General features: G+C 44.4%; 1 protein-coding gene across 1 annotated transcript in view; it reads right to left on the minus strand.

Moving 5' to 3' along the window:
- The window catches only part of LOC103602615 (intraflagellar transport protein 122 homolog), a gene marked incomplete at its 3' end in the record, with an annotated part of 63,609 nt that overhangs the window by 25,426 nt on the left and 21,458 nt on the right, over positions 1-16,725 (minus strand). Inside the window, 7 exon segments of the mRNA XM_008587035.1 lie at positions 559-756; positions 2,877-3,041; positions 4,403-4,540; positions 5,534-5,736; positions 8,159-8,297; positions 8,434-8,625; positions 15,381-15,456. Coding sequence (XP_008585257.1) covers positions 559-756; positions 2,877-3,041; positions 4,403-4,540; positions 5,534-5,736; positions 8,159-8,297; positions 8,434-8,625; positions 15,381-15,456 — 1,111 coding nt within the window.

The raw sequence follows: 16,725 nt of genomic DNA on the forward strand, positions 1-16,725 counted from the left end.
GTGAGCTAACCGGCCATCCCTATATGGGATCCGAACCTGGGGCCTTGGTGTTATCAGCACCGCACTCTCCCGAGTGAGCCACGGGCCGGCCTCTCATGCTCCCTTTTTGTCTCACAGACCTCAGCCCCCACATGCGACACCAGCCATCCTCTCTGTCTCACACACACACACCACCACCCATGTGCTCATGTGTACACCCTGCTGGACTCCCAGTGCTGCTGGCTCACTCTACTCTGCCCCACACCTGGCTCTCAGTAAAACACACTCTGCTGACAACACTGCATATCTCTCCCTGTCTCTACCAGGAAGGGGATCGGAAAGAATAGAGGCTCAGTGAGACTGAGCTATTTACCCAAAGACAAAGATGCTCAGGTTGTATGGGGTGGAGAAAGGGCTTCAGGTTCCAAGTCCAGACTGCCTTCCATGATATCACAGCTGCCATACTCTTCTGTTCTCCCTCTCTCCTCACCATCCCCTCCCCAAAGCACCAGGGAGGGACCCGGCTTTCCTGTCTTGTCTGCCCTGTTACCACTGAGAGAGAACAGGTGCCCGAGTTACCTGCGGCACCTCCACGGCAAACATGGAGAAGGAATGGAGGCAGAAGATCTTGGAGCTGTTGTAGCCAACCACGAAGCCCTGCAGCTTCTGCTGGTGCACAGGGAAGGTGCTGGCTTTGATATTAAGGTAGCCTCCTCCCGAGAAGCAGAGCATGTCCTCACACTGGGTGTTCCAGGCCACGCTGTCGGCATTGGGTTCCTGAGGGACAGGGATGGTGAGGATCCTGTGAGAACCACCCAGGGCTTTGGCACCATTCCCACATTTCAGTCAAATACCCCTATTAAAGGCTGAATCACAGCAAATTTCTCACAGTGGGGTGGAAGGAAAAGAGGAAAAGGGACCAGAGAGAGAGATGGATGGGGGCAAGCTCCTCCAAGCACTTGCATATTGTTGGAATTTTTGAAGCAAGCATTACTTTTGAGAAAAATTACTCTTCTCTCCAAATATTAATCACTACAGAGTAAGTGTAAAATCAGCAAAGTAGGATTCTACCTATATCAAAGAATAAATGTACATCTCCATGTACAGAAGAAGGCTTAAAAGGATATATTCCAAAGGATTAACAGTGATTGTTTTAGAGAGGGTAGAGTTGTGGGTGCTTTTTATTTTCTCCATTTTTTTGTTTGCCTCAATTTTTTTTGGTCCTGAACATCTATTGTTTTTCATAATAAGAAAAAGAATAGTGAGTTATTTTTAAGATTAGAAAATAATATATTGTCTCTGCATTTACAACACACACCCTGTAAAAATACAGTCACCCTGGGAGGCACCTTCTCTTCTCAGTCTTTTGTTCAGCCCTGGAACTTCAGGGACCGGCAGATGCACAGACCTCTTTGCCTATAATCTTTTACAACATCTAAATCTTTTACAATGAGCATGGATTGCTTTTTTTTTTTTGCCTAGCCTACTACAGAGCCATCAGTGGGGAGCGGGGAGGGCATGCCCCCATCCACTCTTACGTGGTTCCAGGCTCTGACACAGATTCACAACTGGGGGCCCCCTAACCCACCTACAGGGCTGTGGGGGACGCAGTGCTGAGTCGGGGAGAAGTGTAGTATTTCTGACCCTGTGTTGTGCCATGCACTGAGCTAGGCACTATGGGATCTTGTTTATTCCTACAGCAATTCTGTGAGGGGCAATTACTAGTTTCATCTTAGAGATAAGGAGAACTGAGGCTCAGAGACCAAGACTACATGGTGAGAGATACGGGTGGACTCAAGCCCAGGTCAGCCTGAAGGTAGCAGCTGTGCCCCTTCTTCCCCCAGCCACTCTGCTACTCAGTGACGAGTGAGTTGACACTAACTGGGAGTCACCTCTGGGCTAGCGGTCTCCAGGGAACCCCTTCCATTCACAGAGGCAGCTCCCTACTCCAGGTCCCTTCCACCCTCCTGATTCTGCTGCCAAGTACAAGGAAGAGCCCTGATAAGGGGACTTAAACCTGCCCGTAATATTGGGAAACTGCAGTGGCGCTCCAGGTCCCTTCCACCCTCCTGATTCTGCTGCCAAGCACAAGGAAGAGCCCTGATAAGGGGACTTAAACCTGCCCGTAATATTGGGAAACTGCAGTGGCTGAGGAAATCAGTCAGGGAAGGTTCTAGCTTTGGGGAGAACTCGCTTCAGGCAAACTGGCCCTGACCACTTATAAAGCCCTAAAGAGACAAAGAGCAGCTGAGTCCAGCAGAAAGCCAGCCAGGCACTGGGCACAGAGCCTTCGGGCTTCCTTTTCCAGTGACATACCTCCTCCGGCCTATACCCAAAAAGATCCAAGTAGTTCACATCTTGCTGGCTCTTACAGCATCCTTGAAGCAAGTAAAAGGGTGGTCTTCCCCCACCCCTGCCCCAATCCCTTCCCTTCTTTCAGACAACAAAACTGATCCTGTTTCCTTACTGTACCTTAGGTCACTCATAGAAACAGGCAGGCCCCAGTAGGTGAGACACAGACTTCTTCACAAGAATCATCATCACCTTAGCCCATTCACTGAGAACCTACAACATGCTCCACTTAGATTTACCACCATCTCATTCATTGCTCAGAGTAAACATATAAGAAAGGTGTTACTTGCCCATCTTACTGGCAATGGAACCAAAGTGCAAAGAGGCTGCCTAAGCCCTGTAGCCGGCGGGCACATGGGAAGAACAGGCTGTGTGTCTCAGGGCCTCTCGGACTCTGCACCTTTCTAGACCTTGCATCTCATGGCTCCTCCCAGAGACCTGCCTGGGCCAGAGCCTTGCTGCAGAGCTTCTCCTGCAGGGACTGGGAAGCTAAAGGAGGGTCTCTATACAAGGACCATGTCCTCAGGTACTCTTGGTGACTCCACCTGAAAAAGCAGCTCCCTGGTGTGGATGTCATACACAAGGCATGTGTTGTTTTCGTCCACCACGGCCAACTTGTTACGAGAAGCACTCATGTCCAAGCAGCGTACGGCTGTGGCCTGCTTCAGCAGGACAATGGCAAAGAGATTGTCCACGAAGATCTTCAGAATCTGGCAAAATTTCAGAGAAAAAGTATGAGTCACCATGGCAACAAGAAACTGGAACAATGCCAGACTGCTGGAATCCCATGTGTTCTGCAAGAACAACTCCCACTAACTCCACCAGAAGCTCTGTGCAGAGAAAAGGACTCATCAAAGAAAGACGGGTGGGTTGCTTATCCTTAGGGGAACAGAAGTGTGGTTCATCATCAGAGGTTGCTGAAGTAATGACAGGCCCAAGACATGCCAAACTGACTTTAGTGTCTACCTGGACTGGGGATTAGTTAATGATATGACCCAAACTGCAGAGTTAGGAGACACCATCTAGCAAACACCTGAGTAACAAACTAACATAGGAAGAGGCTACTGTAAACACTGAAAAGACATCTGGTATAGAATAATAATGATGATAATGCTGATGATGAAAGCTACCATTTCTTGACATCCCCATTTTTGACAGCCCTGATAAACATGGTGTATTATCCTCATTTGTAAAACTTGAGCCTCAGAGAGTTAAAGTGACCTGCCCATGGTCACACAGCTAGTGAGTAGCTAAGTAAGAACATGACTCCAGGTTGAGCTGCCCCAACACCTATCCTCTTGGCCTCCCATAGGGCGTGAGAGCTGAGTGTGAGAAGGAAGTGGATCCCCCCTTCGATGTTGCTGCTCCAAGGCTCCTGCTGATCTCACACTCCGGGATTTCTGTCCCCGGCAAAGACCCGACAAGCCTCAGCCATGGACCATCTGGTACACAGCTCCACTCTCAGGCTAATGCAGTTATATTTTGACTTTCAAATTTCCATACAGCCCACTTAGGACTTTTCTTATTTTGAGCAATGAGCAAAGAACGAACACACACACACACACACACACAAATCTGTTTAACTTTGTTTAACCTAGATTTCCCACATCTATTTGACCAAAGGGCCCATTTTTCTTAGAGCATCTAGTAGTGCCCTGGGACCCCACATTCTCTAGGACACACGCTAGAACACACCGCATTAATCCATTTCACTGCCCTAACAGAGATCTGACTTAAGTAATGATCTCTGCCTCCCTCTCCAGCAATCCACTGAAGCTGCATCTCTAACAAATCTCCCACCTGCTAGGTGACCTTGGCCCACTAATCCACTCTACGTGCAGCCCAGAGTCTGTAGCACCATCACTGCCAGAATGCAGACGTGCCGTGAGTCTGAGGGCCACTGTGCCTTTGGCCTGAAGTGGTCCTCACAGAACTCTGGGCTGCCCTCCAATGCACCCATGGAGGGGAAAGCCCGTTTCCTGCTCCTGCAACATATCTCAGGGTCATCCCTAGTTGGGTCGCCTGCATCTGCATACAGATGATCAGCCTGATGGGAGACATGAGCACTCACCTGTCCATTCTTCAGGCCCACTAACAGCCCTTCCCTTCCAGGAGGGCCACCAATCACTTTGATGTAACGAATGAGAGACTCCATCTGCCACTCCCGCTCCTTCACTCCGCTGAAGGACAGGCACTGCAGCCGTTTCTCCTAGAAAGCAAACCCAGCTCTGCATGGACACTCAACAGAATAAGTGCTCCCAGTCGTCCCAAGGAGGTCTTCCTGCACCTGAGGGGTGAAAGAATATCTACACATGCAGTATCTATCTAACCCCATCTAGTCCCCATGATTGGCATCCTTCAGGCAATTCTTCCCTATGGAGCCCAACTAAACCTCAGAACTTCAACACAGACCTCCAGGGAGCCACAGCCAGAGGCAGCACCTGAAAGTACACCTACTTGCCAGACCTATCCTGTAACTTGTGGTACTCCTAAACTGCTTGAAGTTCTAGACTTTCAGAGAGGCTTTCATAGTATTTTACAGAAGAGTGGTTTCTAAAGGATTTCTTCCATCTCACCACTTCTAATAGGCCTATGTGAAACCAAATCCACCTTACTTCCAAGGGTGCTGGGCTAGCCTTCTCTCAACGTCTTTCCAAACTTTTCTTGGCATCGATCTAGACACTTTCAAGGACTCTAAGTCGAGAAATTTTTTTCTGTGAATAAAAATCTCTCAGGAAATAAAACTTCTTTGCCTACCACTGAGTTGATATACATTTTTATGTGTATATGGTTACCACAAAAAAAATCTGTCTTCATTTTGTAGGACATCAATGTACATTTTAAGTCATTGTAATATATCTAATCCCAGTATGACAAAATGCTCTACAATCCAAAGAAGTATTCTCCAGTTTATGGCCCATGACTTTTTTTTTTTGATGACCAGTAGGGGATCTTAACCCTTGACTTGGTTTGTCAGCACCACACTCTCCTGAGTGAGCCATGGGCCAGCCCCTATGCCCCATGACTTTCTAATAGAGCCTGATTCACCTAGATGCCAGGGAGATGAAAGCCAAGGAACTGCCCCTGTGTTTGATGGAAAGGGACTTTTTCCTTGTGACTAGTTTTAAAACCATGAGGTGGGAACCCTGTGGGGGGTGCGTAAAGCAGGTCCAGCCTGACCCTCCATCATGCTGTTGCCCACCTGGCAGAGGACGATGTGATCAGTACACACCACCAGGAGGTTGCATTCAAACTTCCTGACAATCTTCTCCTTCACCCGGTAATGCATGTCTGATGAGTCATCTGAATACAGCTCATAGATGAGGATTTTCTCCGGTAGTTGGATAGCTAATCGATTTTTGTAGATGGCAATTTTCTTGACAAGCTCTTTACATTTAATCCGAACTGTCAAGGAAAAAAAATCAAACTCTGGCAAGAGGTTGTTAAGTAAGGTGGAAGGCAAAGAAATTAAAAGGTATCATTTACTAAACGCTACTGGCAATTCAAATGAGACACTCTGTAGTGGATTGAATTATGTCCCCCCAAAATTCAATGAAGCTTGAATTGTGTCCCCCAAGTGTCCACACCAGCATACAGAGGAGGTCGAACATGAAGTCAAGGTACCTGATTCGCCAGCTTTGAGATTTGATGCCTGCCCCACTGGGTTTGACTTGTTTGGGACCTGTTACCCCTTTCTTTTGGCCTATTTCTCCCTTTTTGCATGGGAATATGTACCCTATGCTCATCCCACCATTGTATCTTTTGAAGTAGATAACTTGTTTTTGATTTCACAGATGGGACTTTGAACTTTGGACTTTTGAGTGGAAACAAGTTAAGACTTCTGGGGATGATTAAAAACTTGGCCCCACTGTGACTGTTAGAGGGTGGGAAATCCTATTAAGGTGGAGCCTTGAAGAGGTGATTGGATTGTAAGACTATGCAGTAAGTGAATGGATTAAAAACGGTGGTCAGGGGCGTGGTTCTGAGGGCTTTAAAAGAAGAAGAGAATCTGTCTTGCTCTCTCTCTCTGCTTCTACCATCCTGCAATGTGAGACCCCTGGGTCAATGTTGCCACGACTAGATAGACTTTTGATTTCCAAGCTTAAAACTGTAAGCAATAAATTTTGTTTTCTTTATAAATCACCCAGTTTCATGTATTTTGTTATAAGCAACATAAACGGACTAATACACACTCTCATTAAAAAATCTTTACAGTGTCTACTATGTACAATCAGCTCTGCTGAACACTGGGATCCAAAGTTGCATGCAATACAATCTTTGTGGCCTCAAATCACAACCGAGTGTGGAAAATAAAACACCTAGTGCTATCATCACCTGCTGAATACAAATCTAAACTCTGCACAGCACTAATGATCCCTGACAATCAGGAGCTTAAGTGACTGACCTCACCTCTGACTACTTCTGTAGAGGATTCATAAGGCAAATGTACCTCACAGGGCCTGATTTTCCAAAGGCTTTCAGTTTCAAATACTGACCTTGCAAAGGACAGGAAATTTCCCCCAGGGCATTGAGTCTCTGTTGCAAGATAAGAATTGTAACACAGCAAGGCTGATGGTTCTAAGACAGACAAGTTACTAATTGATATGTAAAGTTACTAAAAAGCTGCTAGAGGGAAAAGGAATGTTGGCTAAATCAAGCCTTTGTTAGTGGATCACTTAATTGCCTAACAGAATGTCATCTGACTTGTTTTTACTGAATGTTACCAGCTTCTATTGTAAAACTTGTTACACTGTACTTAGCAAAACCCCACCTATGTCTTCCTGTAACTTGGTCTGGAGAATAAATGCAGGAAGAAAACCCCTATTCCTGGTTAATTTCCCAAATGGAAGGATGCCTTATGCTTGAGGGTCCTGGGATATTAACCCCTTTCTGGGGCTTCTCACAGCTCGAAAGAGATGGGCTTTGAGTAATCTTTGGCGGCTCCGTCACCCAGGGGAAAAAGGGGTGACAAATCCGTGGGAGGCAAAGCAACACACTTCCCATCCAACTCCTTGACAATAGGGAACGGCATGTAGTGTCTGATACACACGAGGCTCTACACTCTCACTACAGACCAGGTGGAGAAACTGCCCCAGAAGGGACAGCTGCCCAAGTGGCTATACCCTCATCATCACAGCTGGAATCTTCAAACAGAAGTGCTCCAGGATGGGGACCAAAGGGTGTCCATCTAAATCACAAGACAACCCCTAACCTGGAGCTCTACGCAAAGGTACCTGGCAGTGTGCACATCTGGATATGAATATTCCTGAAATAAGTGGATTCTCAGCCTATTCAACTGGCATGGCAATTGGGTGGACAGAGGGGGACTGAGGTTAGAGCTTGACTGACTGTGCTAAGCCTGGATTTACCAACAGAGCCTGTGCCGACCCTCTGCCCCTGCTTACCTCTGGCAGCAGGACCTGCCAGTAGGCAAGTGAAGACTGGGCTGAGGAAGAAGCATCCCAGAGTGATCTTGACCACAAAGGATAAACGTCCACAAAGACATGCAGGTCTACCACCACCCTGGTTCTGACTTGTTGTAAGTCATCCTCCCTCACTCAGGGAGTCCATGGACCACTTGGAATTATTCACAAAGTTTTGTGAGTTGAGGCACATTTTTTGAGGGAGGGTTTATTACTTTTGTGAGATCCTCAAGGAGATCTACATTCCCTGCCCCTACCAAAAAAAGCAAGACCCAGTGGCTAGCACGTTTTCAAAAGGCCGAGGAGAAATATTTCCTTTCATTTCAAGTTCCCTGTCATGAGTTCTCTCAACCTTCCCCTCTGCTCAGTGTCTAGAGGGCAGAGGGGCTGTACCTGCCACTTACCTTTCTGCTCAGTGATCAGGTGCTGCACGATGACATCAGTCATGCTGTCCCTGTAGGTATACCGGTCCTTGTAGAGCCCATGGACTGTGCTGAAAATAAGCTGGTATAAGGAAATGGAGCCGTCCTGGCAGCCTACCACCTGCAGCGGAAGAGGGAGAAACAGTCTACCCTCCCATCTGTCAGGAATGATTGCCAATGACCTGACCGGCTAAACGTGGCTGATGTTCAGTGCCTCCTCAAGCAATGGCCCAACAGAATGAACTTCCTCTTCTTACCACATAGTTGGAATCAGGTTTCACTTTACACGTCCACACCCAGGAGTTCTGCTCTCCAATTGTCCCAAGCCGCACTCCATCCTTGGTGAAAAGGGATACTTGCTTGTCTGACCCCCCGAGCAAAATGTACTCCCCTTTAGTAAAGTAGCTGATGCAGCAGGGGTCAAAGTTCAGTGACCGATCCTTCCCAATCTGAGAAAAGAGAACACACACCAAGAGAGAAACCATTTCTAAAACCATAATGATCACAACGCAGTTGAGGGTTTTTCCCACCAACTTCAACGGGAGGAATTGGGAAGACAGGGAAGAGCTGGCCAGCCTTATCTCCTGCTTTTCTTCTGTGTTATTCCATCATGAACTCAGGCATCTCTACCTCTGCATATCCCAACTCTCCCCCTCCACACAGCCAAATCCCTGACTTCTACAGTCAATAGCGTCTCTCCCAGTCTCACCTAACTGCTCCAGGAGTGTGTCAGCTGGAGGCTGGGAATGATCTTTCTCCCTTAGCCCCTCCTCTGGACATGGAACATTGCTGTGGTTCAATGGACCCCTTCAGCTTTCTTCTTCTTTTAGTATTTCACAAAGCTGGGCCGAGCCTGTGGAGCACTCGGGAGAGTGCGGCGCTGGGAGCGCAGTGGCGCTCCCGCCGCGGGTTCGGATCCTATATAGGGATGACCAGTTCGCTCACAGTGCTCACTGGCTGAGTGCGGTGCGGCCGGTCTCAAAAAGGACAAACCCCCCCCCCCCCAAAAAAAACAAAAAAAACAAAGCTGACATTATTTTGATTAAAAGACTGTGCTTTCCTCTGAAACTATACCCATCCTATTTCTCTTTATAAAAATTTTTTGAGATACTATTCACATACTATACAATTCACCCATTTAAAGTATACAACTCAATGCCTTTCAATATATGAAGGTACTTCAAAAAGCTCATGAAAATATTCACTTTATCTTTTTTTTTTTTTTTTTAAGATGACCGGTAAGGGGATCTCAACCCTTGGCTTGGTGTTGTCAGCACCACGCTCACCCAGTGAGTTAACTGGCCATCCCTATATAGGATCCGAACCCGTGGCTTTGGTGTTATCAGCACCGCACTCTACCAAGTGAGCCACAGGCCGGCCCTCACTTTATCTTTTAATTCTATCTTTCCATGAACTTTTTGAAGTATCCTCATAGTCACAGAATTGTACAATCATCATCACCATCTAATTCCAGAACATTCCCATCATCCCCCACAAAAAACCCTGTATCTGTTAGTAGTCAATCCCAATCCCTCCCTCTCCTCATCCCTGGCAACCACTAACCTACTTTCTATGTATACAGATTTGCCTGTTCTGAACATTTCATATAAATAGAATCATACAATATGTGGCCTTTTGCATCTGGTTCATCCATGTTGCAGCATGTACAGCACTTCATTCCTTTTCATTGATGAATAATAATCCACTGCATGATATACGACATTTTATTTATCCATTCATCAGCTGGAGGACATTTGCATTGTTTCTACCTTTTGGCTATTATGAATAATGATGCTATGAATATTCATGTACAAGTTTTTTTGAGTGGACATATGTTTTCATTTCTCTTCAGCATATACTTTGAAGTGGAATTGCTGGTTCATATGGTAACTTTATGTTTAATCTTTTGAGGAATTGCCAAACTTTTTCAAAGTCACTTCACCATTTTATATTCATACCAGTAGTGTACGAGGATTCCAATTTCTCCATCCTAGTGGGTGTGAAGTGGTATCTCATTGTGGTTTTGATTTGCATTTCTCTGATGGCTAAATAATGTTGAGTATCATTTCATGTGCTTATGGGTCATGGAGAAATGTCTATTTAGATCCTTTGTCAATATTTTAAAATTGGGTTACCTGTCCTTTTATTATTGAGTTGTAATAGTTCTTTATATATTCTAGATACAAGTCCCTTATGAGAGATATAATTCACAAAAATTTTCTCTCAGTCTGTGGCTTGTCTTTTCACTTTCTTTTTTTTTTTTTTTAAAAAAAAAAGATAACCAGTAAGGGGATCTTACCCTTGACTTGGTGTTGTCAGCACCATGTTCATGCAGTGAACTAACCGGCCATCCCTATACGGGATCTGAACCTGTGGCCTTGGTGTTATCAGCACCACATTCTCCCGAGTGAGCCACGGGCTGGCCCCTCTTTTCACTTTCTTGATGGTGTCTCCTCAGCTTTTAGGATGAAGGTCAAACTCCTGAGCTCAGCCCCCAAGATCCTTCTTTCAGCCAAAACGAACTTCTTGCAGTTTCCCAAGTGGACCGTGTTCTTGCAGGCCTCCATGTCCCACAGGTGCTATTCTCTATACCACCCAGGCCTGGCCAGGAATGCTCTTTGCCTCTCCTTCACTGCCAGGTGTCATCTCCTTCAAGAAACACCCCCAATCTCCCCATCTGAGGCCTAATTTACCCTCCCACCCCGTGCTCCCACAGCCCCTGCGTTCGCCTCTCCCACAGCATGTCTCTCATGGCTCTACAGTTGTAGGTTTAATTTCATGTTTTCCCCCACTGAAATCCAAGCTCCTTATTGCCATTGGAGTTTTTTGCTGCCCCTTAGGGTGTGTTGTGAATGAAAAGAATATTTATGATTAACATTACTAAATATTCAATTTATTAAAGAAATAACTCCAGAAACCTAGTTTCTTATATTTTTAAGTTCAATTTACACATATTTTCCTTTTTCTAACTCTAGTAGAAGTGAAGAACTAATTGACTTTGACTATATAATGAATTCAATTTTGAACAGATTATAAAATCCTTTAAATATTTTGTCCCATTTGCAACTTAATTAGTTAATTCCCTTAAACTAATTTAAACTGCAATTATAAGTTTAGTATATTCAATTTTCCTTTCCTTTTTAGGAATTTCAAATGCTTAGCAAACAAAACTTTCCCTAGTACGCATACAATGCTAGTAAATCTCATAAGAAAACATGGAAGGCTGGTGGCTTCTGGTAATGGCTCAGTAGTTCCTACTGGACCAATCCTGCTGCAGGTAACAGCTATAAACTCTGGACCAATTATAAACAACAATCACAGAAGGCACCTGAGGGCAACCCAAAGCAGGCGGAAACTGAAGACATGCACATTTGGAAGAAGAGAACAGCGTCAGGTGAGCTTCTCATTTTTTTAAATGCTTTTTTTTTGCCTGAGGACAGGCCTCATCAGCACCATGCTGGGTGACCACAGAATTTGGGAGGACCACAGCAGCTGGAAAATGAGGTGAGAAATCCCAGAAAAGGGACATAGAGCAACAGCCTAAATTCTGCACATAAACTGCTGAATATCTGGGAACACCTGAAGTACACATGCACAACGCAGAGGCCCCGCAGCTTAGCTAAAGCTAGAGAACTGCAGAGAGATTCCAGCTGCTACCCACCACTGAAAACATGGAGTTTGAATTTTGGGTCCAGCAAAGTAAACTGCCTGCTTGAATGTATGTGTGCATACACACACTAATCTTAAGAGCAATGTGACAGAAATGATGTATCATTCACAATGTCCAGAGTACAATCCAAAATTCCAAAAAAGGAGGAAGATGTGAAACATATTCAAGAGAAAAGAATCATGGAGACTGACCCAAGATGACCCAGATGTTAGAATTAGCAGATGAGAATTTTAAAACAGCTACTAGAACTATGGCTAATGATATAAAGGAAAATATGCTTGTAATAAATGCACAAATAGGAAAAATGAACCCAGTACAAATTCTAGAACTGAAAAATGCAATAACTAAAACAAAAATTCACTGGATGGGTTTAACAAAAATATTAGAGATTACAGAAGAGTCAATGAAGTTGAATACTGAGCAATACAAATCTTTCAATCTGAAGATCAGATGTAAAGAAGGAGATTTTAAAAAATGAACAAGGCCTGAGTGACCTGGAGAACAATACCAAAAGGTCTAACATAAGTTTAATTGGAGTCTCAGAAGCAAAGGAGAGAATGGGGAAGAAAAAACATTTGAAAAAATAATGGCCAAAATTTTTCCACATTTGGTGAAAGGCAAACACATAAATGTATATGGATTCAAAAAGCTCAGTGAACCCCAAGCAGGAAAATGTAATGAATCTGTTGAACATTCCAATATTGCTTAGGAACTTGATTTAAAAAATTCTCATATCGGGCCAGCCCGTGGCTCACTCGGGAGAGTACGGTGCTGATAACACCAAGGCCACAGGTTCGGATCCCATATAGGGATGGCCGGTTAGCTCACTGGCTGAGCCTGGTGCTGACAACACCAAGTCAAGGGTTAAGATCCCCTTACCAGTCATCTTTAAAAAAAAAAAAAATTCTCATATCTTTCCCTTTAAAATCAGAAGTATACTGCCCATACCAGCCAGCTGCCAAAAATACATACAAACATAAATAAATAAATAAATAAATAAATAAATAAATAAATAAATAAAAATTAAAATAAATAAAATCAGAAGTATAAAATTAATTACTCAATTACAGCTTTTATTTTTATTTATTTATTTATTTATTTATTTAAAAGATGACCGGTAAGGGGATCTTAACCCTTGACTTGGTGTTGTCAGCACCACGCTCACCCAGTGAGCCAACCGGCCATCCCTATATGGGATCCGAACCCACGGCCTTGGTGTCATCAGCACCACACTCTCCCGAGTGAGCCACGGGCCGGCCCCCAATTACAGCTTTTAAATGGTCACCACAAGACAACCCTGAAAGATATTCTAATACGGATTCTGGCACCAGTTTGCCTGGGTTCCAAACCAGGCTTGGCCACGGACTGAACTGTATGCCCTTGAGCAAATTACTGACCCTCTCTGTGCCTCGATTTTCTTACATGTAAAATGGTGATGACTGAGTGAGCCACGGGCCGGCCCCCAATTACAGCTTTTAAATGGTCACCACAAGACTACCCTGAAAGATATTCTAATACGGATTCTGGCACCAGTTTGCCTGGGTTCCAAACCAGGCTTGGCCACGGACTGAACTGTATGTCCTTGAGCAAATTACTGACCCTCTCTGTGCCTCGATTTTCTTACATGTAAAATGGTGATGACAATAGTACCTACCTCATAGGGTTGTTTAAAGGATTAAAAGAGTTAATCCTTTTGAGAGTTTATACAATGCCTGGAACTCAATAAATATTCAGCTGCTATCATTATTATTATTAAGTCAGATCCTCTTAAATATTACAAACACTTAAAATGTCAAAAGTGCACAAATTATACCTAAGCCTAAAACAAAAGTAAGGGTTTGATTTACTTCATCATCCTATATTTAATTCCAAATCTTCCAAAAGTTAAAAGATTCCCACCAATAAAACAATTTTACTGTTCCAAACAATTTGGGGTTACTATCCCAGCAGGCTGAGCTTTATCATTCAAAAGTTTTGGGCCACAACATGAGCTCTAAGGCTATATACATGCAAAATATTTCCCATGACCCTGACCACCATATTGAACTTTTTTTTATTATCACTATAGCAACAAGATCCCATTCTCTCCTAGTGTAGTGTGGTTATTTGACCCCAAGAGTCTCCAATACCTATAACCCAGTGCCTGGTACACAGCAGATGTGCCAATACATATTTGTTGAATGAAGATGTACACACATTAAGTGAATGAATAGATAGCACCAAGAAACCTAGATATTGGATAATTAAAATGAGGATTTTGGGAAATCAGCCATGGAAAACTGAGAAAACCTTCATTAACTACTACCTTTTTCTTTTTCTTTACTCAACTACGAAATAAATAATCAATGGTAAGATGGGGCAGAAGAAATGGTCCTGAAGCTGAGCTACATACACCTGAAACCCTTCCTTCTAGCATGACATGTTCTGAGGAACAAGGATGCCATAAAATGAAAGGCTCCATTGAATGAGTATTTCTCATTTGCTTGGCTGTAGTATGTAACCTGTACCCACCACCTCCATTAATCCTTGGCCTTTCCTGCCTACTAACAGGTCATTCTACTACCACACTCCCTATTTTTAATCCGCCATTGACAGAAATGAGAAATTCTTCTGAAACAGGAATCTGACCATGCCACTCCCTGCCATCTATGGCTCCTGAGTACTTGTATATATGATGTTCAAACACCCTATTCACACTACTCAGGTCCTTTACAATCATGTCCACATCTTCCTTTCCAGATCCACCTTCAGTCCACAAACTCTCAGATCCAGTCACCCTGAACAACTCACTGTTCTCTGAACTGTCATACATTTTCATTCCTCCATGACTTGGTATATGCTATTTCCTCTGCCTGAAACACCATTCCCAATGTCCTCAGCCTGGCAAACTCCTGCTCACCCTGCTCAAAGGTCACCTCTTTAAGACTTCCCATCTCCACCAAGCAGTGATGTCCCCTTCTTTTGGGTTCCTATAGCTCTCTACATGTACAGCTCTCTAGTATGTCACATCACACCACACTGCAATTATCTGCTATGCAGCATGTCCCACCAGTCTGTGAGCTCTTGCAGGGCAGAGGCTTTTGCTTACACAGCTCCATGTCAGCAGCTCCTCTATGCTGGGGCTGGTCTAAGAAGGTGCTCATAAATGTTGCTAGGATGAATGAAAGCAAATAGAGTAAAGTAAGGTCATGACTAACAGCTAGACTTTAAAGTCAAACTGATCTGGCTTTCAGCAGCAGGTTCCACCAGGTACTAGCTGTGTGGAACCTTGGGTGTAATATTTCACTGCTCTGAGTCTTGGTCTACTTGTCTCTAAAAAGCTGATAAGAAAAGTATCTACTTCACAGGGCTTTATAAGAATTAAATGACATAAAGTATGCAAAGTACTGAGCACAGTAAGTACCTGGTATTATGGTAAATGCTTAATAAGCAGGAGCTAACAATGATAATATATAATTACTTTCTGAGGTTTCAGAAAGTAAAAATATGCTATAACAAGTATGACAGCAACTGGGTTTGTACAGAGCTACATACCTGTTTTCCACTTAGTTGGTAGAAGGAAAGTTTCTGTCCCCAGTCAGCTACAGCCAGGATGTCATTATGCTCCTCTCTAATCAACAGAAGACAAAAGAGGTTATTAGGGGCCATGGCCTGCTGATGAATGTAGCCCTAAGGGTTTAACAAACAACAGGAAAAAGAATACTGGACAGGCTGTCAGGTTGCCAAATGTTGTACAGCTTTCCTGAGGCCAAAAGTTGTAATCTGGCCCAACCAATTAATCAATCCAGTGGAAGGAAGCAGAGGTGAGGCCCAGTCCTCCTGGGATCTGCTATTTCACTGAACCCCCTGCCATGAGCTTATGGCGCTGGGACACTGTCACAGCTGAAGAAGATAAACCCCTCATTTCAGAGCTTCCTGGGGAACAACAACACTCGAAGAGCAAGGTTGCAGATCCAAGAGCACTTTTCTCTTGCATGGTATAAAATGTAGGGAGACAGTGGAGAAACACATCTTTGCAGTGGGAAGGCATGGAGTGTCTGATTTTTTAATGAACAATGGGGAAACATGCTTGCTGTTCCTGAAGAGGCACAATTAACACGTTAAACTATGTTCTCCTGCAGTTGAGGTCCTCACATAGGTGAAATGTTTTCTGACTGGATCTTATTAAAAAAAAAAGTGGTGTGCTCTCTGAAGACCAACAACTTTCTTTGAAACTGAGACCCTATGGGGATCAGTGCCTTGGGACTGGGGCTGCAGGACCAGCACGCAAGAGAAACCCCCTCGCTGGGCCTGGGGAGCAGCCTACCTGGGAATCTAGTTCAAGAGAGAGGTGTTTCCAGCCGTTGAGGCCAGGTCTTAAGGGTACTTCAAAAAGTTCATGGGAAGATTTGTATCTTTTAATTCTAATTTTCCACAAACTTTTTGAAGCACCCTCATATACCTAATGTTGCCTCTTCTTTGTTTATTAGTTCCAGCTTATCTGAGCCCGGGGCCTTTCGGTTGCCTGGCAGCACCACTGGATATGCAGGCAGGCGTGATGTAGCCTTAGTTGTAAAACCAGCCAAGAGTGGCAAAGGGGCAAATGTCACAGCCACTAAATCAGAACTGAGGGAAAAAAAGAGAGATCAAGAGGGATGTTAACAGGAAGGGGCTTGAAGGTGAACTCTGTATGACTGGCACTGAAGTCCAAACACAATCTAGGAGGCTAAGCCTGCAGTGAGCCCTCTTGAGGAGGCTACATATGGCTCTGTGCTGGGCTCAAACCCTATGAGCTAGGTTGGTGATTTTCAACCTCTTTTTTCCTTTTTCTTCCCCACGCCCTCCTCCCCTGCCCCAGCAGTGGTACTCTTCACAAAACAAAAACTCAACATTAAACAAT

Source organism: Galeopterus variegatus, unplaced genomic scaffold (genome assembly GCF_000696425.1).
Source record: "Galeopterus variegatus unplaced genomic scaffold, G_variegatus-3.0.2 Scaffold4222, whole genome shotgun sequence".
In the NCBI taxonomy this organism is placed as follows: Eukaryota; Metazoa; Chordata; class Mammalia; order Dermoptera; family Cynocephalidae; genus Galeopterus; species Galeopterus variegatus.